Consider the following 21,045-nt stretch of genomic DNA (forward strand, 5'->3'; position numbering starts at 1 on the left):
GGCTAATGGAAGGGCTTTTCAAGTTAAAGCAGCAAACGAGATAACAGTTCTAAGAAATCAATCTGGGGTGTGTTTTTGAAAATCATGATTAGCCAACTAAGGTCGCAAGCTCCGTCGTTACAAACATAGTTTGTTGATTTGGTGTTTCCCAAATCCATCCAACAAACATTCGCAAACTGTCTTGAAAATTTGTCATTTGCAACTACACCTCTAGAGCTGTTCTCATGACGAAGCTGTTGGTTTTTCATTCATTTTCTTTTGGTGACCTATGAAAAGCAGAATCTACTCTAGATTTCCAAGGCCTGTGAAAAAATGTATAGGGTACGTAAATAGTTTTAATTTATAGTAGCCTAGGCTATTTATTAAGACACGTATCTGTACTGCACACTAACCGGCCACTTTATTAGGTATACATGTCCAACTGCTTAAGGTAAAAGTCACATTACTTGCATTTGTCTCTCTACAGGTAATGTGTCTATAGTTCACCTTGGCCTCAGCAGCGGGGGAGTTTGAGATCGACCTGAGCTAAATTTCCCCTCGCCCTGGGAAAGGGGGGAGCACTGGGCCCGAGGATCTCTTGAGCTCCGGGCTCTCTCCCGGGACAGCATGCTAAACAACCTATGTGTAAATCATGAGCTAAGTGTGAACTCTTGAAACAAAATGATTAGACGTTAATAAAAGTGAGCGATTGCTCCACATTTTAAATGTCTTATTTTAAATGATCTTCTATTGGTCTCACACAATCACCTGATGTGATTTCGCAGGTAAGAATTCACCAAGCTTGAACTTTCGAATGCAGTGAACTGTGAAACATGCGCTTGTGTTTTTGGTCTGCTGAATTCTGAATTGCCTATGAATGGAAGTCTATGGCGCAAAAAAACTGTAGTGTGTTCGCGGCTTTATAATAGAAGTAGTTTTACCTACTATTACTAGTTTAACAAACTATTAAGATTATCTAAAATTAATTTGACAAATATCTGTATATTGGAATGGAGGTTAGTTGTTTTGACTTCTTTTCTTTTCTTGGCCAAAAACATGCTCTCCCATTATTAGTGCGGTGTAAGCATCATCTGATTTACATAGATATACAAATAAATTGAAACTATTGCATGTTTTATGATATGCTGTAAAAAATGTAAACGTTTCTAATGATTTACGATGTATATTAGGTCATAAAAATTTATTTGAAAGTCCTGGAAAAGTCCTGGAACTTTTGTATTAAAAATGTGTATGAACCCTGAATAGATCTCTGCACGTCTCAGGATCATCATCCGGCCAAACTGTGTCTCTACTGTAGACCAGGTGGACATGTAAAACAGGTGATTCGTCTTCCACAACCTGCAGTGAGTGTGTTTACTGATTTACCATCCATGTACATCCATGAATCATGACTGTAGAACTCACTACTCTTCTAAACTGTTACAGTGTATGCTCTCCTCAACTCTGGGTCAGCCAGAAATATCTTTGCAGACTTATGCCACAGACTCCAGCTCAAGAAATAATATTTCTACAACACCCCTTATCAGATCCAGTCTATAACTGGAAGTCCACTTGGCTGAGGACATGTTCAACTCCATGGGTCCCGTTCAGTTGCAGATTGGACAGCTACACGTAGAAACAACGTTTGTTCCTCGTTATTGTTGCCATTGGCTTGCTTGGTTTGGAACTTGTGGAGCTGCGCACTGATGGATTTGCTCTTCAGTGTTTGGACTTTCAGCAGTGAAAATTAAATCGCACTGAACTGAACTAAACTGAACTTCAACTCTGAAAACTAGACTGACACAGTTTCAATTTACTAAAACTTTTAAGTTAAGCTGCTTTGACACAATCCAAAGTGTTAAAGCTCTATAGAAATAAAGAATATTTGAATTGAATTGAATGGTACTATGTAAAAATAATTAGGGTAGACCACTAAAAGTTGCAATTAGGGAGCTCCCCAGAATCGTGTGATATTGGCTGATATTTTTACCAAGTCTAACCTTTAAAAATGAATTGCTTAGGTCATCAATGTATATGTGATGATGCTAGTTACCAACACAACCATCACCATGTGAAAAAAGCAGCTGTAATTGCCAGATTAAGGTCATGGTAAAACTGTCAGAGGAAACAAAAGAATTCGGGTCTGCACTTGATTGTAAATAAGTGAATTGTGTTTTTTTAAGGAACTGAGAATAGTGTTTGTCTGACTGCTTTCAGATTGATCCAACAACTCACAAGATTATTATGGGGAAAATGAACGAGTATCGTCACTGGATGTTGGTGGTGCATACTCTCGGGCACCAGTTTCACCACCTCCAGTCTTATTATGTGTGTAATGAGCTTCACTAGCCTGACCTGGAGCAACAGCCTTATCAACCTTCTCTGGTCCTCACGCCTCATCGTGGCCTGCCTCTTCAGTATGCTTAGGACACAAACCTCACCATACCCTGCATCAGCAGCCAGCTCACAAACTCCAAAACACATCTCAGTTGAAAAAATGATGTATAATATTAAGTGTTTCAATTGAGCAAATTAATCTTGGCCAGCAAAATAATTTACATTATAGTGAAAATGCCTATACAAACTCTTTAATTTGGATATAGAAAATATCGGCCCCAACAAGGAGCTTGAAAGTGAGGTATGCCTTTTTTATTAGGATCACTTTCCACTACTCGAATGCCTATTGTCATGCATAAACTTTGTACTGACACAACAGGAATATTATAGCTGATGATTTTAAAACATGAAATCAGCAATACATTTCTTAGGTCATCAATGCATATTTGATGATGCTAGTAAACAAACACAACCACCATCATGCGGAAAAAGCAGCTGTAATTGACAGTTTTACCATGACCTTAATCTGACAGAGGAAACAGAAGAATCCAGGTCTGCACTTGATTGTAAGTCTCATGTTGTAAATGATTGAATTGTGTTTTTTTAAGGAACTGAGAATAGTATTTGACTGCTTTCAGAGTGATTCAACGACACACAAGATTATTCTGGGAATATTGAACGAGCATCATCACTGCATGTTGGTGGTAAGAAATCGAGCCTTGCAGGAATCTCACTACAGGTAGTATAATACCCACATAATTAAAGTTTACTTTAAGTTTACTTGACCAAACATCGATGCGCTAAGCTTTACAGTACCTCACATGATGAAATATCACTAATACCACAAGTGTCAGTGTATGTTGTGTTTCGATGTTTTACTTAAAGGAGTGGTCCACTACGATGTCATATTTTAAACTTTAGTTGATGTGTAATGTAGCTGTGTGATCATATACAACATCTCTGAATGTAATATGTTTAAACTTTAATGCAAAGGGGGACATTGGCTTTTAAGAGTTAGCTTAGCAAAGTTTACAGTGAATGAAGCTTGGGGACTACAAAAAAATACATCCGAGTTTATGAGATCATAAACCCTTCAGGTTAAGCGCATTCACCACACAAATACACCCTCGCAGCAAAGGGCTATGGCCAGAGGTGCTGTAATGATGTAGCAGAGAAAGCTAAAATGCGTCCAAACACTGCTATTGCCACAGAGCTTCTTCTGTTTCTGTATTCGGACTTCCAAAGGACAAAACACAAAGACAGAAGTGCTTACAGTTTAATTTTAATGATGTTCCAGAGAGTTATAAAAAAGATATTGTTAGCATTTGACAAAGGACAGCTTCCAGAATCTCTCCCAGTTCAGTGCTGGATTCGGCTAAAACTCCTCAAAGAAGCAGCACCAACTATAATAGACGAAGCTGTGGATTGTGAGCCACAACCTGTAAGTGTTTTATTTGTTTAGACTGATCTATTACTTGCCCAGTATCTAGCGTTAACAGTATGTTATAGAGAGAACGTAAATAACGGGAAATGCTGTTTGGCACTGTTAGCTATTTTGCTACAAATTCATATTTATTAGTCAAACTGCTGTAAACAGCCACAATCCTCAGCAGCGCTGCAGTGTCTCTCTATGCGGCCGCTTTCCCTGCGTTCTACATCTCAAATAGCGAACTAGCAAAAGATTTGTGAACGTTTCATATCACTTACACATGCTTATTCCGGATATATGTGAAAGACACTTGTCAGATTTTATTTCGAGAGCAGGCGTGAGGTTCAGCTGTGTCCTCCTCATTTTCTGTCTGATTCAGGCTTAAACTGATGCGGTAAACGGCTACTCTGACTGACTGCTTACACAGCGCAAAAGTGAATGCTTGTAGGGGCGTGACGCTTTTCCTTGTGACGTGGGCTGATCCACAAATCACAGAACATTATGTTAGCTGACCAATCAGAGCCTATTTAAGGCAGCCTTTCGGAGGAACTAGGAAATATGACAGTCGGTTTCATGTTAGCTGAGTAGCTGTATATAATCAAAGTAAGATAAATGAAAACATAATGTGATATTTCACAACTGAAGCACGACCACACATTGCTTTGCATCTTAAAAACACGACCAAGCCTTAAAAACACACTCTGGACCACCCCTTTAAAGGTCATGTACCCACATGAGAAGAGGAGCCTTCTCCTGGATCCACTTGGGGAAACAGACAGAAAAATGAAGACATGTTTGAAATCAAGAAGGTAAAATTTTTTTTTTTTAATCTTATTGTATTTTGTTGTTTAATGATGTGCTACATACTGCACACTTGCTATTGATCACAGATCATTCATGAAGAAGAAAGACTGCAACGTTTTAATGTGGACACGCAGCACTCTCCCTCATAGATGCCAGAAAGATGGAACGTCTTGTGGTGTCCTGGGGCCTCATGTATCAACGCTGCGTACGCACAAAAACTTTGCGTACGCCAAGTTTCACGCTCAGAATCGCTCACGTTTGGATTTACTAACAATGAACTGAACGTGGGAATGTGCGCAGGTTCACGGCAGCTTTCTGGCAGGCGTACGCACATTTTTTGTGCGTGTCTGTTTTATTTCCATTGGCGACTCCTAGAGGCAGTTGTGTTAAATTGCACTCTACAAAGTGACTGAGCCTTGCAATGGCAGCTGTATGAGACGGGTTCATCTAGTAGGTATGTAAGATTTCCATACCATACAGTTGAGCAGCTAAACATTAAAGCACAATTTGCAGCGGTCGCCTGTTTTCCCAATGTAATCTGAGCGATCTACTGCACGCACATTGCTATAAAGGCACCATCTGAAGATGAATTTGCATGCGTGAATCAGAAACATTTCCATTCAATAAATGTGCAAATAAAATATGATGCACAAACTTATTGATAATTCCTACTTGTCTTTCTCGTGATAAATAGTAGGCAAAATCTGATATGTAGCGGGGGAAAAAACAAGAAATAGTTCATCAGACGCTGGATTCGAGCCGAGTTCATGCTCGAACGTGGCAAGACATGATGACATACGTCTTAGGAGCGCGCCACTGAGACTGTTGCGAGTGCTGCAACATTTTACAGATATAAATCACACTATTTCTTTTTTTTAATGCACTCAGTGCGCTGTTCAGACCCAACTGTGTTAACCGCATCAGCTAAACTCTCCCACTCTATTTTTTTTTCTTTTGTTGTTAATTTTGGAGAACAAACTTGCAAATAACACCGCTTTTCTCCTGTCTACCTCCGAAAGCAGCACCACCAATTCACATTCTGTTCAAAGTTTCTCTTCTTGCTTGCTTTTGCCTTTGCTTTTTCGTTGGGTTTTGCCATTGGCATAGTCATTAGCATATTCATACGGGGGAGGAGGCAGGGAGGGGTTTTGTGCTCGTGCATGTTGCGCTCAGTTTCACGTTCATTCGGATGTACAAAAGAATATGCGTGAGATTCGGCGTACGCAGTGTTTCATACATCTGAATTTTTTTCTGCGTACGCACATTTACAGCTTTGTGCGTACGCAATGTTTTAGTAAGATTTCCACGCAAGTCTTCGTACATGAGGCCCCTGGTCTGAAAAGAGTGTAAAATATAATTATTATCAATAAGTAAAGAATAAGGCCTGGTTTTATGAAGAAGAGGGTTAATTCCACATGGATGGTTTTATTAAATGTACTAATCCAACAGAATTAACATTGTATATCTGAAGAATTCAAATTGACTGTCTTTTTTGTAACCATGCATTCCTTATACATTACAACTAATCATCTTTTTTTTGTTCAGTTTGCAGAGACAATTTTACAAGGGGAGGCAATAGATCTCAGGATGCAGTGTAATCATCATCAAACTGTGTCTCTACTGTAGACAAGGTGGACATGTAATACTGGCCATTCGTATTCCTAAACCTGCAGTGAGTGTGTTTACTGATTTACCATCCATGTACATCCATAAATCACAATTGTAGAACTCACTACTCTTCTAAACTGTTAAAGTGTATGCTCTCCTCGACTCTGGGTCAGCCGGCAGTTTTTTCTCTGCAGGTTAATGTCACAGACTCCAGCTCAAGAAAATTAATTCAACAACACCCTCTATCAGACTATCAGATCCAGTCCATAACTGGAAGTCCAATTGGCTGAGGACATGTTCAACTGCATGGGTCCCGTTCAGTTTCAGATTGGACAGCTACACATAGAAATAGTTTCTATCTGGAGGATTCCACCCCTGGGATCGTCTTTTCTTCGTGGCTAAGAAGGACAGAGGCTTGCGCCCTCCATACCTTCTGCCACAGCCACCACAACTCCTGGAACCAATTCATCTCAGGTGCTGAGTTCACACAGAATACTTTCTGCCAGCCTCTTGCGGATCTCACCCTATTCCAGTGCGTACTCTGTTACCCACCGCCTCTATTCCCCTGGTCTGGGAACCTTCAAAACTTCCATGTGTTTATCATTGGTTTTGGGAGAGTGAAAGGGTCTGGGAGTCAGCCTACCAACATCTGCAATCAGCAGTCACACGTCACGTCAAAAGAAAATACACTCACCAGCCACTTTATTAGGTACACCTGCTGTATAACTGCTCGTTAATGCAAATTTTCAATCAGCCAATCACATGGCAGCATCTCAATGTATTTAGGTATGTAGACATGGTCAAGACGATCTTCTGCAGTTCAAACCGAGCATCAGAATGGGAAGGAAAGGTGATTTCAGTGACTTTGGGTGGAAAAAATGTTGAGTCTCGATTTTTTTTGCTGCAACATTCAGATGGTAGGGTCAGAATTTGGCGTCAACAACATGAAGCATGGATCCATCCTGCCTTGCATCAATGGTTCAGGCTTGTAATGGTGGTGTAATGGTGTGGGGGATATTTTCTTGGTACATTTTGGGCCTGTTAGTACCAATTAAGCATAATGTCAACACCACAACCTACCTGAGTATTGTTGCTGACCTCCACAGTCACCAGAACTGTTTCCAATAGAACACGTTTTGGAGATTCGCATCATGGATGTGCAGCCGACAAATCTGCAGCAACTGCTTGACGCTATCATTTTAATATGGACCAAAATCTTTGAGGAATATTTGCAGTACCTTGTTAAATCTACATCACAAAAGATTAAGGCAGTTCTGAAGGCAAAAGGAGTCCAACCTGCTACTAGTAAGGTGTACCTATTAAAATGGACGGTAAGTGTATGTCACTTTAGAATTTGTATCATAGTACTGAAGCTGTATTGCTGTGCTACTTTAGTTCTGCTGTTGTATTGCAGTAGTACTCAAGTTCTGTTGTAGTAGTTGTACTGCAGTTGTTTTGTAGTAGTTTATACATATAAAATACAAATGTATAACTTTTTAAATCCAAATCCAAAGGATTGTTAGGCTGCAATAATTAGGACAACCTGAACTGGCAACACTTTTTAAAAAAATGTTTAAATTAGTCTGTTTCTCTTTATGCAGAAGTCTTCAAAATCTTGGATCCAGCCAGTATCCTGAGCAGATGGCTGTCATGGTCATGGATAAGTCGAGAATCTGAGACGGATTCCTGAAAGACCCCAGTGAAAAACAAGTCTCTGCACGGATACCTGCTGATGACCTACTCAGACCTGCAGCTTCTCTCCATGTTGGATTTCCAGCATTCTCAAGTCTCAGGCACCCAGATGTTTGGCCAGAGGAGAACTGGTCATGCCCAGCTGAGCCTGGTTTCTCTTAATGTAATTTTTACTTCACTCACATCCATTGGTAAAGTTTGTATCTCACCACTGGCTTGCTTAGTTTGGAACATTTACATTACACTGAACTGAACTTAACTGTGACAGCGCAACTGAAGCAGAACTTTTAATTTACTAGAACTATGTTAAGCTGCTTTGACACGATCTACATTGAAAGTGCTTTAGAAGTAAAGATGAATTGAATTGAATAAGACCTGAAACAATGTCGCCGTATATTTATGGTAACTCAACTGCTAGCTGAGGACAGTTCAACACTTTAACTGTAGGAGTGCATGAAGTTCATATTGAGTGAAATGAAAAACACTTTATATTTCAAATGTGCTCATTTTTATTCATCAAACATCAAACATATATACACAATCCTATAGGACATGTCTTTGGACTGTGGGGGAAACCGGAGCACCCGGAGGAAACCCACGCGAACACGGGAAGAATAAGCAAACTCCACACAGAAAAGCCAACTGGCCCAGCCGGGACTGGATCCAGCGACCTTCTTGCTGTGAGGCAACAGTGCAAACCACTGAGCCACCGTGCCGCCCCTCCTTCTCTTCATCTAGACACGAACACCGGCTCCATTCAGCTCTTTTTCGTGCAACCATAAACACCAGCCTCAATTAGCTCCTCCTTGTCGTGCAACAACAAACACCAGCCCCAATTAGCTCCTCCTTTTCACGCAAGCACAAACACCAGCCCCATTCAGCTCTTTCTATTCGTCAAGCCACAAACTGCCCCATGTTTGTGGCTCGATGAATTTTTGTAGCTGAATAAAGAAGAGGAGCTTGGTGTTAATGCCTTGGTGAAGAGGAGGAGCTTGGTGTTAGGTTGCTCGATGAAGAGGAGGAGTTTGGTGTTAGGTTGCTCGATGAAGAGGAGGAGTTTGGTGTTAGTAGCTGGATGAAGAGAAGGAGCTTGGTGTAATCTTCTTCATGTCCCAGGATCTTCTTCAGCTGTGCTGTTATCTGGATGGAAAAAGAAAATGTGCAATATTAGTTTCATGTAAGATCAACATTTCAACACAAAAACTGAAACAAGACTTCCGTAAGAAGACCAGTTTCAATTTGGCCACTTCACAGATTAACAGTTCAGCAAGTGACGATTTGTGACAAACATTTAAGTAGAATATTTTGTACATTTCAGGAGTCATGTCGGGGTTTTTGTTGTTATTAAACTGACCTGAATTTCAATATAGACTGTATTTTTTCTTTTAAGGTTTTCTTCTCTTTGCTTGGCTTCAGGATCAAGACCTGGAACCAGTTATGGTGGAGGATCTCTTCAAGAGGAATCCGCTGTTGTGGATCTCTTTGCAGACAGGAACAGATCATGTCGATGCATTCTGTGAAGTAAGAAGGAACACATGTCAGGTTATTAGATTGCCACAAACCTTTCGGTTGCTGTAAATGATCACATTGTTTTCAGTTGTTGTTTCATCATCCACATGCTCTCACCTTTGGATAGTTTGTCACGCTCCCAGGTTCTGGCGACAATCTTAGTGAGCTCTCTTCGAGGGTATTTTCTGTGCAGCAGCCTGTACAACATTACACCTATAGAGTACACCGTTGCAGGCTTGGCGTAGAACTTTTTACAATCAGAAAACTCTGGAGGAGCATAAGGCTTTGTGCCTGGAAGAAAGATCAAGAACAGTTAGATATTTATCACATTAACAACAAAACTGATCTGCTGATGTCTTTGTGTTGCCCAGAAGGCTCAATATAAGTTGTCTTCATCATAATACACACCACAGAATGTTGAATAGCCTTCGCTGTTCATGATTCTACCAACACCAAAGTCTATTAGCTTGATCTGGAAGGTGTGGGGGTTGATGAGCACGTTTTCTGGCTTGATGTCGCTGTGGTAAACGTCCCTTTCACAGCATTCAATTGCAGCAGCGACCACCTGGTGCATCACCAATCGTACTACCGATTCAGTCATTTTCTTACGATGCTTCCATGCAAACGTTTGCAGGTCCATGCAGGAATTGGGACGCTCCAGCACCAATGTGTATTGGCTCGGCGTCTCATACCAATCCAGCAGCTGTATTATTTGAGGAACGTAAGGACCTTTGCTCATCAAATACATCAATCCAACTTCATGTGGAACAATCTTCTCATATGGTAGCTGCAGGAGAGATAACAGACATATGATAGTGAGACGTGAATGGACTGAAGTTGAGGTCAGTATTATAACAACTTTAACACTGTGTACTTACAATCGTCAAGGTTCTTCTTGCTTTAGTCTTGCTCACATTTTTGATTGCCACCTGTTGACCAAGAGAAAGCGACAGTTAATTCACACGATCAGTCATGTAACATTCATCAAATTGAAATAGCAAGAAAGCACTTTTTCTGTTTGAAACAAACCTTTTGTGAATCCGACCGACGAACTCCAGCAGAGACGGATCCAAACCCTCCCTTACCTATAATGCTTTTGACTCGATATTCCTCATTGATGTTACCTGTAAAAAAATCAGTGAAACAAATAATGATGGACATTTATAAACCATCAAAAAGCCGATTGAAGATTGCTTTAGAATATTTATTATTAAGCTATTAGGCCTCACCAATATTTGATTACTCTCCTTCAATATTATTTTGGAGGATTTGTCCTCAGTTACAGTTTAAACTGGCAACCCCTACTTTACCTTGAGTACATTCCTGAAGAAAGGATCAACAGTACTTTTACTCCAACATTTAGTGGTGTTTAAGTATTTACAACATTTGTCTCATCTTTATTTTTCTTACATCTTTAGCTAGGGCTGCACATTTCTGGTAAAATAGATGATGTTGTGATGTATTCATAACAATATTTCCCAGAGAAATGCCATTTTAACTGGCTATTTTTAATGTATTGATGTATCACTCATAGTCAAATAAACAGTAAAATATATTATGCTGATTTTATATACATATCAGCAGATGTTCTGATTCACAGTTTTTATTTGCTGTTTCACTTTCCTCTCTTGTCTACTTCTGCCATTAACTGTTCATTTTCGGCTCTCTTTTTGTTTTTGATGTATTGTGCAGCTCTAATCTTTTACAGTTGAACATTTTAGCTTGGACTAATTGCACTTCTTGAAATAAAACCTAAAGATCTCCGTTTTGCACTTCAGAACATGTCAAGTATTGCTACAGCAAATTCATAATAATATACATATTTGAACTTGGTAATATGTCCACCAGCATTTACTATCTGTACTTTAACTAATTACATTTATCAAATGCAGTGGAGTAAAACGTACAAGATTTTGTTTTGGAATGTTGTATTAAAATACTACTTCCAATAAAAAAAACCGTAATAAACTGACCTGGATTCGAGTCCAAATTCACTGGGATTTTCTTTTCTGCCTTCCAAAAATCGTTATCCGATGAGGAAGCGGTGCTTTCCTTGGACACACTGGGTTCAGGGGTCGGCGAAGACACACAAGGGGGCGCACTATGCACTGAAGCGCGGTCAGATTCGCCTTTCTCTGAGGTGTCAAGCGAAGACGCACAGGAGTGCCAACTTTGCAGTGAAGCGCGGTCAGACTCGCTGATATCCGCGGGGGTCAGAGAAGAAACACACAAGTGCCAGCATTCAGTGTCCTCGGGCTGTTCGGTTTCTGTTGACGGGGTCTTCACAGGGGTCTGGATAGACACGCACCTGTTGTTGACCCGCTCGTCCTGAACCGGCCTCGGCGACACACACGCAGCTTCACCATCAGGGGATCTCTGAGTCTGTGGGCTGCTCGGCTGGGTCTGTGGGGCTCTGGTTGTGGTTTTCTTGAATTTCCGAGAAAACCATTTACGGAACCTCTTTAGTTTCTTCTCCGCTTTCTGTGGTGCTGGGCTTGGTGAAACACCAGCTCCAGTATGAATGTGAGAGATGAACGCGACGTTACTTGGTCCGGCTTCGCCATCGAAACATCTCTGGTGCTCGAGGTCGCCGAGCGACTGGTTCTGCTGGGTTTTCCCGGATTTCCGAAAAAAGGCCCAGTTACAGAACTTTTTAAATTTCTTTCCAACTCGTCCCATTGTTCTATATTTCTTTCCAAAATCGACAATATTAATGTTGAAAACTGAATTTTCTGTAACACGATCTAGTGAAACTGAATACATCAGATATAAAACGCAGATCTTGTCGTATAATACAGTTCAAACTTGATTAAACAATCGACGTCTTACAAATGAATGTGCTTTTGCTCTTCCACGTCATTCTATAGAACTATGATGGAACTTTTCGAACGTTTGACGCAAATGCTCATTTGCATACAGCAGCAGCACCAGTCTAATGAAAATGGCTATTTACAGAAAAGCTATATTAGCCCTTTAAACAGTGGGAAAGTTTGCTCTTGTCTGTACCTTGAATAATAATAGTCATGATGACAATAAGTTAACATAAATTTGTCATTTACTAAACTATAGCATTAAACAAACAACAATATAAAGATGTTATATAAATGAGTCAAAAGAACAATGTTTTCATATTGCATTCATTATTATGCAGTAAAGCTTTACATTGCAGTCAAACCTATTTGCTCTAAAGCAAATAACATGATTACATATTATTATATATTATATTCCTGTTTTTATTATGTTGTTATTATATAATATAGAAATATTGCCATTATACACAGTTGAAGTCAGAATTATTTGCCCCCCTTTGATTTTTTTTTAAATATCTCCCAAATGATGATTAACAGAGCAAGGAAATATTCACAATATGTCTGATAAAAAATTTTCTTCTGCAGAAAAGTTTGATTTATTTCGGCTAGAATAAAAGCAGTTTTTAATTTAAAACCCATTTTAGGGTCAAAATTATTAGCTCCTTTAAGCTATATATTTTTTGGTAGTCTACAGAACAAACCATCTTTGCACAATAACTTGCCTAATTACCCTAACCTGCCTAGATAACCTAATTAACTTAGTTAAGCATTTCAATGGCACTTTACGCTGTATAGAAGTGTCCTGAAAAATATCTAGTCAAATATTATTTACTATCATCATGGCAAAGATCAAATAAATCAGTTTTTAGAAATGAGTTATTAAAACTATTATGTTTAGAAATGTGTTTAAAAAATCTCTCTGTTAAACAGAAATTTGGCCAGGGGGGATAAACAGCGGCTAATAATTTTTACTTTAACTGTAAACCCAAAATAAATAATATTTTGCACTCTACAGGCATCCATCAGACTACTGGATACATTGTAACTGTATTTATTACAAATGCAAATGTAAAAAAAAAAAAAAAGTCCCAATAATACATGTAGTCCAACAGCATGCGGCAATATTTGTCAAACTACAGTGAGTTCAGTCTCCACTTGGCACTTTACTCCCACAGGGGTATAACAGTTTCTAGTTATAAATTAAAAATTTGTATGAACCCTGTATATGAATGAATTATATAGCTCTTATATACATTTTCTATCATATGTTGTAACATTTTTCTATAACTGTTAAGATTTGAATGTTATTACCTCTTTTCAAAACCAGGGGGCCCCCATGAATAATAAAAAGTTCCTTTAGTACTCCACATGCGTGAGGTGTGAGCTCCTTTAATCAAAAACACTGCTTGCCAGTGTTGCCAACTTATTGCCAAATTTTCTAAAAAATAAAAAAGTTAATGGAGATTTTTAGACTCTCATGTGTGCGTGCTGTACCATTTCTAATGTTACTCTTCACGACGAGCTCTCGTCGGTCTCTCCCCTGCCTCAGACCACTCAAGGTGGCACAGTGCCACACAGCCGTCTCTCACATCTGCAGCATTGAGAGCAGATCATTCCTCTGCACATCGACAGCAAATGTTTAAGCACTGCGAGCGTGAGGTATTTCCCTGGTACAGTCAAACCGATCTGCTTCTCCTCTGTTTAAAATGTAATAATTTATATAAACTGTTTAATTATTTTATGTTTATATTATAATCACAGATATTTTAGTGACACCAGTCTGCCAGCCATCAGAGTAGAGGCAGGTAGAGTGTGGAAGAGGGAGAATTTTGAGTATATTAACGGAAAAAAACGGCCGCCGATTCACAAACAGCAATAATTCAATTTATATGAAAATGGTGTAAAGATTTATTTGATGGATTGCAAATTTAAAGTTTTTTTTTTATTATTATTACTATTAAAATCTAATCACAAAAATGGCTGTACATTGGAGTGTCCAAACTTGATCCTGGAGGGCCGGTGTCCTGCAAACTTTAGTTCCAGTCCCTATCAGACACACCTGGGCTAGCTAATCAAGCTTGGCTTTTGCCCCCCCAACCCTACTCTACCTCAAACGGGCGACACGGTGGCCAGGGATTAGCACTGTTGCCTCACAGCAAGAATGCCTCTGGTTCATTCCCTTCTAAACCAGGCGGCATTTCTGTGCTGAGTTTTGCTTGTTCTCCCCGTGCTCGCGTGGGTTTTCCCTGGGTCCTCCGGTTTCCTCCCACAGTCCAAAAAACAAGCACCCTAAACAATTGAGCACAAAATTTTTATAGTCAAGCTCCAAGTGAGTACACCTGTTCTCAGCCATCCATATCCGACACTTAGCTACAAAGCTCAAAAGCAAGGGGGGAGTCATCGAGATCTGCCTGAGCTCAAACTCCCATCTCGCCCTGCACTGGGAAGTTGCCAAACAAGCTTTATTATCAATCATTAGCTAAGTGTGAACTCTTGAAATAGCATGTGAATGTGCACGTCTAGTTTGCGATACTTTCAACTGTCATGTGCGCGCCAACTCGCGGTGCTGAGCGGTGCATCCGGTGTGTGACGCCCTTTAGGGTCTTGTATTTTTGTATTTTTAAAATGCTGTAAAATACTTTGTAAAAAGTCTATATGTTGACATCTTAAAAAGAGAGAGAAAATAAGACAAACAACATTAAAACAAGTCCTTCACAAAAAGAAGCTTCAAAAGAAAGCTGTTGTTGTCAAACATTGATTACTTCACTAAATCAGTTTAATACTGAAAGGATTGATCCAATATGCTTATTGATAGAAGGTTTGTGAAGAAATGTTAAACTCCCATGTAGTATTTTCAAAATACAAAATATAGTATTTTATTTTGATACTTGTTTTGGCTGCTGTATTTTGTAGATTACTTTGATACATGTAAAACTAATGTATTTGATATTCATTAATTTTCTTGTCGGCTTAGTCCCTTTATTAATCCGGGTCACCACAGCGGAATAAACCGGCAACTTATCCAGCAAGTTTTTTACGCAGCGGATACCCTTCCAGCCACAACCCATCTCTGGGAAACATCCACATTCACACACACACACACACACACACTACAGACAATTTAGCCTACCCAATTCAACTGTACCGCATGTCTTTGGACTGTGGGGGAAACCGGAGCACGAACCCATGCGAAGGCAGGGAGAACATGCAAACTCCACGCAGAAACGGCAACTGAGCCGAGGTTCGAACCGGCGACCCAGCGACCTTCTTGCTGTGAGGCGACAACACTACCTACTGCGCCACTGCCTCGTCCTGTATTTGATATTATATTTTAAAATACATTTCAATAACCATCCCTGGTTATGATTGATTATTTAACAAAATGACTACAAGCGTATCCTCTACGAACGACAACAGCAGCAGAGGTGACTGAATGTATTATAAAAATCTTTCACCAATTTAAGACTCCAAAAAGGATCTTAATGGACAAAGGCAGAGAGTTTGTGAATGAGGCAAAACAATTCTCTTTTAGTTGTGTTGTGAGGATTTTTATATCCTAAACATTTTCTCAGCACAACCACAAGTGATATTGTTAAGACAGACTGATATCTACTGTGTTTATCTCTGTATAGCTGGTTTGACACACTCTGTATGGTACACATAAATGTGACTTGACTATAATTTATGTTACAATTTGTTTTATATTAACAGATAAGCAAGAACGTCTGCGCCAAGCTGTGGATAAAAAGGAGCCGTTGTTCACCGGACCATTCTCAAACAGGCTGGTAGAGAGGATAATTGGCACCATGCAATGGTAAGTCAGAAGTTCTATTTAAGACAACCATTCAATATTTAAATGATGTTATTTTAATGGTGTGGGCGTCACAGTGGTGCAGTGGGTAGCACAATCGCCTCACAGCAAGAAGGTTGCTGGTTCAAGCCTCGGCTGGGGCAGTTGGCATGTTTGCATGTTCTCACCCGGTTGGCGTGCGTTTCCTCTGGGTGCTCTGGTTTACCCCACAAGTCCAAAGGCATGCTGTACAGGTAAACTGTATATGCTAAATTGTCCGTAGTGTATGTGTGTGAATGGGAGTGTATGGGTGTTTTCCAGTGGTTGTTTGCAGCTAGAAAGGCATGTGTAAAATAAATGCTGGATAAGTTGGTGGTTCATTCTGCTGTGGTAACCCCAGATTAACAAAGGGGCTAATGGAAGGGCTTTTCAAGTTAAAGCAGCAAACGAGATAACAGTTCTAAGAAATCAATCTGGGGTGTGTTTTTGAAAATCATGATTAGCCAACTAAGGTCGCTAGCTCCGTCGTTACAAACATAGTTTGTTGATTTGGTGTTTCCCAAATCCATCCAACAAACATTCGCAAACTGTCTTGAAAATTTGTCATTTTCAACTACACCTCTAGAGCTGTTCTCATGACGAAGCTGTTGGTTTTTCATTCATTTTCTTTTGGTGACCTATGAAAAGCAGAATCTACTCTAGATTTCCAAGGCCTGTGAAAAAATGTATAGGGTACGTAAATAGTTTTAATTTATAGTAGCCTAGGCTATTTATTAAGACACGTATCTGTACTGCACACTAACCGGCCACTTTATTAGGTATACGTGTCCAACTGCTTAAGGTAAAAGTCACATTACTTGCATTTGTCTCTCTACAGGTAATGTGTCTATAGTTCACCTTGGCCTCAGCAGCGGGGGAGTTTGAGATCGACCTGAGCTAAATTTCCCCTCGCCCTGGGAAAGGGGGGAGCACTGGGCCCGAGGATCTCTTGAGCTCCGAGCTCTCTCCCGAGACAGCATGCTAAACAACCTATGAATAAATCATGAGCTAAGTGTGAACTCTTGAAACAAAATGATTAGACGTTAATAAAAGTGAGCGATTGCTCCACATTTTAAATGACTTATTTTAAATGATCTTCTATTGGTCTTACACAATCCCCTGATGTGATTTCGCAGGTAAGAATTCACCAAGCTTGAACTTTCGAATGCAGTGAAATGTGAAACATGCGCTTGTGTTTTTGGTCTGCTGAATTCTGAATTGCCTATGAATGGAAGTCTATGCCGCAAAAAAGTGCAGTGTGATCGCGGCTTTATAATAGAAGTAGTTTTACCTACTATTACTAGTTTAACAAACTATTAAGATTATCTAAAATTATTTTAACAAATATCTGTATATTGGAATGGAGGTTAGTTGTTTTGACTTCTTTTCTTTTCTTGGCCAAAAACATGCTCTCCCATTATTAGTGCTGTGTAAGCATCATCTGATTTACATAGATATACAAATAAATTGAAACTATTACATGTTTTTTGATATGCTGTAAAAAATGTAAATGTTTCTAATGATTTACGACATATTAGGTCATAAAAATTTATTTGAAAGTCCTGGAAAAGTCCTGGAACTTTTGTAGTAAAAATGTGTATGAACCCTGAATAGATCTCTGCAGGTCTCAGGATCATCATGCGGCCAAACTGTCTCTACTGTAGACCAGATGGACATGTAATACTGGCCATTCGTCTTCCACAACCTGCAGTGAGTGTGGTTACTGATTTACCATCCATGTACATCCATGAATCATGACTGTAGAACTCACTACTCTTCTAAACTGTTACAGTGTATGCTCTCCTCAACTCTGGGTCAGCCAGAAATATCATCTCTGCAGACTTATGCCACAGACTCCAGCTCAAGAAATAATATTTCTACAACACCCCTTATCAGATCCAGTCCATAACTGGAAGTCCACTTGCCTGAGGACATGTTCAACTGCATGGGTCCCGTTCAGTTGCAGATTGGACAACGTTTGTTCCTCGTCATTGTTGCCATTGGCTTGCTTGGTTTGGAACTTGTGGAGCTGCGCACTGATGGATTTTCTCTTCAGTGTTTGGACTTTCAGCAGTGAAAATTAAACCACACTGAACTGAACTAAACTGAACTTTAACTGTGAAAACTAGACTGACACAGTTTCAATTTACTAGAACTTCTACGTTAAGCTGCTTTGACGCAATCCACAGTGTTAAATCTCTTTAGAAATACAGAATATTTGAATTGAATTGAATGGTGCGATGCAAAAATAATTAAGGTAGACCACTAAAAGTTGCAATTAGGAAGCTCCCCAGAATCCCAAGAGGTGATATTTTTACCAAGTCTAACCTTTAAGAATGAATTTCTTAGGTCATCAATGTATATGTGATGATGCTAGTTAACAAACACAACCATCACCATGTGAAAAAAAGCAGCTGTAATTGCCAGATTAAGGTCATGGTAAAACTGTCAGAGGAAACAAAAGAATTCAGGTCTGCACTTGTTTGTAATTCTCATGTTGTAAATAAACAAATTGTGTTTTTTTAAGTAACTGAGAATAGTGTTTGTCTGACTGCTTTCAGATTGATCCAACAACACACGAGATTATTATGGGGAAAGTGAACGAGTATCATTAATGGATGTTGGTGGTGCATCCTCTTGGGTACCAGTTTCACCACCTCCAGTCTTATTATGTGGGGAACGAGCTTCATTAACCTGACCTGGAGCACCAGCCTTACCAGCCTTCTCTGGTCCTCACCCCTCATCGTGGCCTGCCTCTTCAACATGCTTAGGACACAAACCTCACCATACCCTGCATCAGCAGCCAGCTCACAAACTCCAAAACACATCTCAGTTGAAAAAATGATGTATAATATTAAGTGTTTTAATTGAGTAAATTAATCTTGGCCAGCAAAATAATTTACATTATAGTGAAAATGCCTTTACAAACTCTTTAATTTGGATATAGAAAATATCGGCCCCAACAGGGAGCTTGAAAGTGAGGTATGCCTTTTTTATTAGGATCACTTTCCACTCTCGAATGCCTATTGTCATGCATAGACTTTGTACTGACACAACAGGAATATTATAGCTGATGATTTTAAAACATGAAATCAGCAATACATTTCTTAGGTCATCAATGCATATTTGATGATGCTAGTAAACAAACACAACCACCATCATGCGGAAAAAGCAGCTGTAATTGACAGTTTTACCATGACCTTAATCTGACAGAGGAAACAGGATAATCCGGGTCTGCACTTGATTGTAAGTCTCATGTTGTAAATAATTGAATTGTGTTTTTTTAAGGAACTGAGAATAGTATTTGTCTGACTGCTTTCAGATTGATTCAACGACACACAAGATTATTCTGGGAATAGTGAACGAGCATCATCACTGGATGTTGGTGGTAAGAAATCGAGCCTTGCAAGAATCTCACTACAGGTAGTATAATACCCACATAATTAAAGTTTACGTTAAGTTTACTTGACCAAACATCGATGCGCTAAGCTTTACAGTATCTCACATGATGAAATATCACTAATACCACAAGTGTCAGTGTATGTTGTGTTTTGATGTTTTACTTAAAGGAGTTGTCCACTACGATGTCATATTTTAAACTTTAGTTGATGTGTAATGTAGCTGTGTGATCATAAACAACATCTCTGAATGTAATTTGTTTAAACTTTAATGCAAAGGGAAACATTGGCTTTTACAGAGTTAGCTTAGCAAAGTTTACAGTGAATGAAGCTTGGGGACTACAAAAAAATACATCCGAGTTTATGAGATCGTAAACCCTTCAGGTTAAGCGCAATCATCACACACACACACCCTCGCACCAAAGGGCTATGGCCAGAGGTGCTGTAATGATGTAGCAGAGAAAGCTAAAATGCGTCCAAACACTGCTATTGCCACAGAGCTTCTTCTGTTTCTGTATTCGGACTTCCAAAGGACAAAACACAAAGACAGAAGTGCTTACAGTTTAATTTTAATGATGTTCCAGAGAGTTATAAAAAATATATTGTTAGCATTTGACAAAGGACAGCTTCCAGAATCTCTCCCAGTTCAGTGCTGGATTCGGCTAAAACTCCTCAAAGAAGCAGCACCAACTATAATAGACGAAGCTGTGGATTGTGAGCCACAACCTGTAAGTGTTTTATTTGTTTAGACTGATCTATTACCTGCCCAGTATCTAGCGTTAACAGTATGTTATAGAGAGAACGTAAATAACGGGAAATGCTGTTTGGCACTGTTAGCTATTTTGCTACAAATTCATATTTATTAGTCAAACTGCTGTAAACAGCCACAATCCTCAGCAGCGCTGCAGTGTCTCTCTATGCGGCCGCTTTCCCTGCATTCTATATCTCAAATAGGGAATTAGCAAAAGATTTGTGAACGTTTCATATCACTTACACATGCTTATTCCGGATATATGTGAAAGACACTTGTCAGATTTTATTTCGAGAGCAGGCGTGAGGTTCAGCTGTGTCCTCTTCATTTTCTGTCTGATTCAGGCTTAAACTGATGCGGTAAACGGCTACTCTGACTGACTGCTTACACAGCGCAAAAGTGAATGCTTGTAGGGGCATGACGCTTTTCCTTATGACTTGGGCTGATCCACGAATCACAGAACATTATGTTAGCTGACCAATCAGAGCCTATTTAAGGCAGCCTTTCGGAGGAACTAGGAAATATGACAGTCGGTTTCATGTTAGCTGAGTAGCTGTATATAATCAGAGTAAGATAAATGAAAACATAATGTGATATTTCACAACTGAAGCACGAGCACACATCGCTTTGCATTTTATAAACACGACCAAGCCTTAAAAACACACTCTGGACCACCCCTTTAAAGGTCATGTACCCACATGAGAAGAGGAGCCTTCTCCTGGATCCACTTGGGGAAACAGACAGAAAAATGAAGACATGTTTGGAATCAAGAAGGTAATTTTTTTTTATCTTATTGTATTTTGTTGTTTAATGATGTGCTACATACTGCACACTTGCTATTGAACACAGAGCATTCATGAAGAAGAAAGACTGCAACATTTAATGTGGACACGCAGCAC

General features: G+C 39.5%; 2 protein-coding genes and 2 long non-coding RNA genes across 5 annotated transcripts in view; 3 read left to right on the forward strand and 1 right to left on the reverse strand.

The window, feature by feature from the left end:
• Window positions 1–709, forward strand: part of LOC103911576 (uncharacterized) — a 66,473-nt gene extending 65,764 nt beyond the window's left edge. The window contains exon 36 of the mRNA XM_087265509.1: window positions 467–709. The gene's annotated coding sequence lies outside the window, so the exon portion shown is untranslated. The remainder of the gene's footprint in view (window positions 1–466) is intronic.
• LOC147842870 (uncharacterized) overlaps window positions 1–21,045 on the forward strand; it is a 469,436-nt gene that overhangs the window by 81,181 nt on the left and 367,210 nt on the right. The window lies entirely within an intron of this gene.
• Window positions 8,335–13,232, reverse strand: LOC137496391 (uncharacterized). 2 transcript variants are annotated; one of them, XR_015498449.1, is made up of 8 exons: window positions 11,332–13,232; window positions 10,388–10,482; window positions 10,237–10,287; window positions 9,767–10,145; window positions 9,476–9,649; window positions 9,204–9,363; window positions 8,857–8,989; window positions 8,335–8,689 (listed from the first exon to the last, which is right to left on the reverse strand). XR_015498449.1 is itself a non-coding variant. In XM_087265480.1 (7 exons), the coding sequence occupies exons 1-7, from the start codon at window positions 12,119–12,121 to the stop codon at window positions 8,986–8,988; spliced, it is 1,653 nt and encodes a 550-aa protein (XP_087121606.1). In that variant the 5' UTR covers window positions 12,122–13,232; the 3' UTR covers window positions 8,335–8,985. The 2 variants fall into 2 exon arrangements, 1 of the variants encoding a protein (XP_087121606.1); XM_087265480.1 differs by having other exon boundaries at window positions 8,335–8,989.
• Window positions 19,122–20,920, forward strand: LOC147842871 (uncharacterized). The gene is made up of 3 exons (XR_015498509.1): window positions 19,122–19,243; window positions 19,320–19,385; window positions 20,832–20,920. It is a non-coding gene; the product is annotated as an uncharacterized LOC147842871 (long non-coding RNA).

The sequence above is a fragment of the Danio rerio genome, chromosome 8 (assembly GCF_052040795.2).
Source record: "Danio rerio strain M-AB ecotype USA chromosome 8, GRCz13ab, whole genome shotgun sequence".
NCBI classification, from domain to species: Eukaryota; Metazoa; Chordata; class Actinopteri; order Cypriniformes; family Danionidae; genus Danio; species Danio rerio.

Excerpts from the sequence above, each read along its gene's own strand:
- LOC137496391 (XM_087265480.1), bottom strand. The coding sequence starts at position 12,121 with ATGTATTCAGTTTCACTAGATCGTGTTACAGAAAATTCAGTTTTCAAC. Across the intron at positions 10,483-11,331 it reads GAATTTGGACTCGAATCCAG|GTAACATCAATGAGGAATAT; the intron begins GTCAGTTTATTA and ends ATTTTTTTACAG. Across the intron at positions 10,288-10,387 it reads GTCGGTCGGATTCACAAAAG|GTGGCAATCAAAAATGTGAG; the intron begins GTTTGTTTCAAA and ends CTTGGTCAACAG.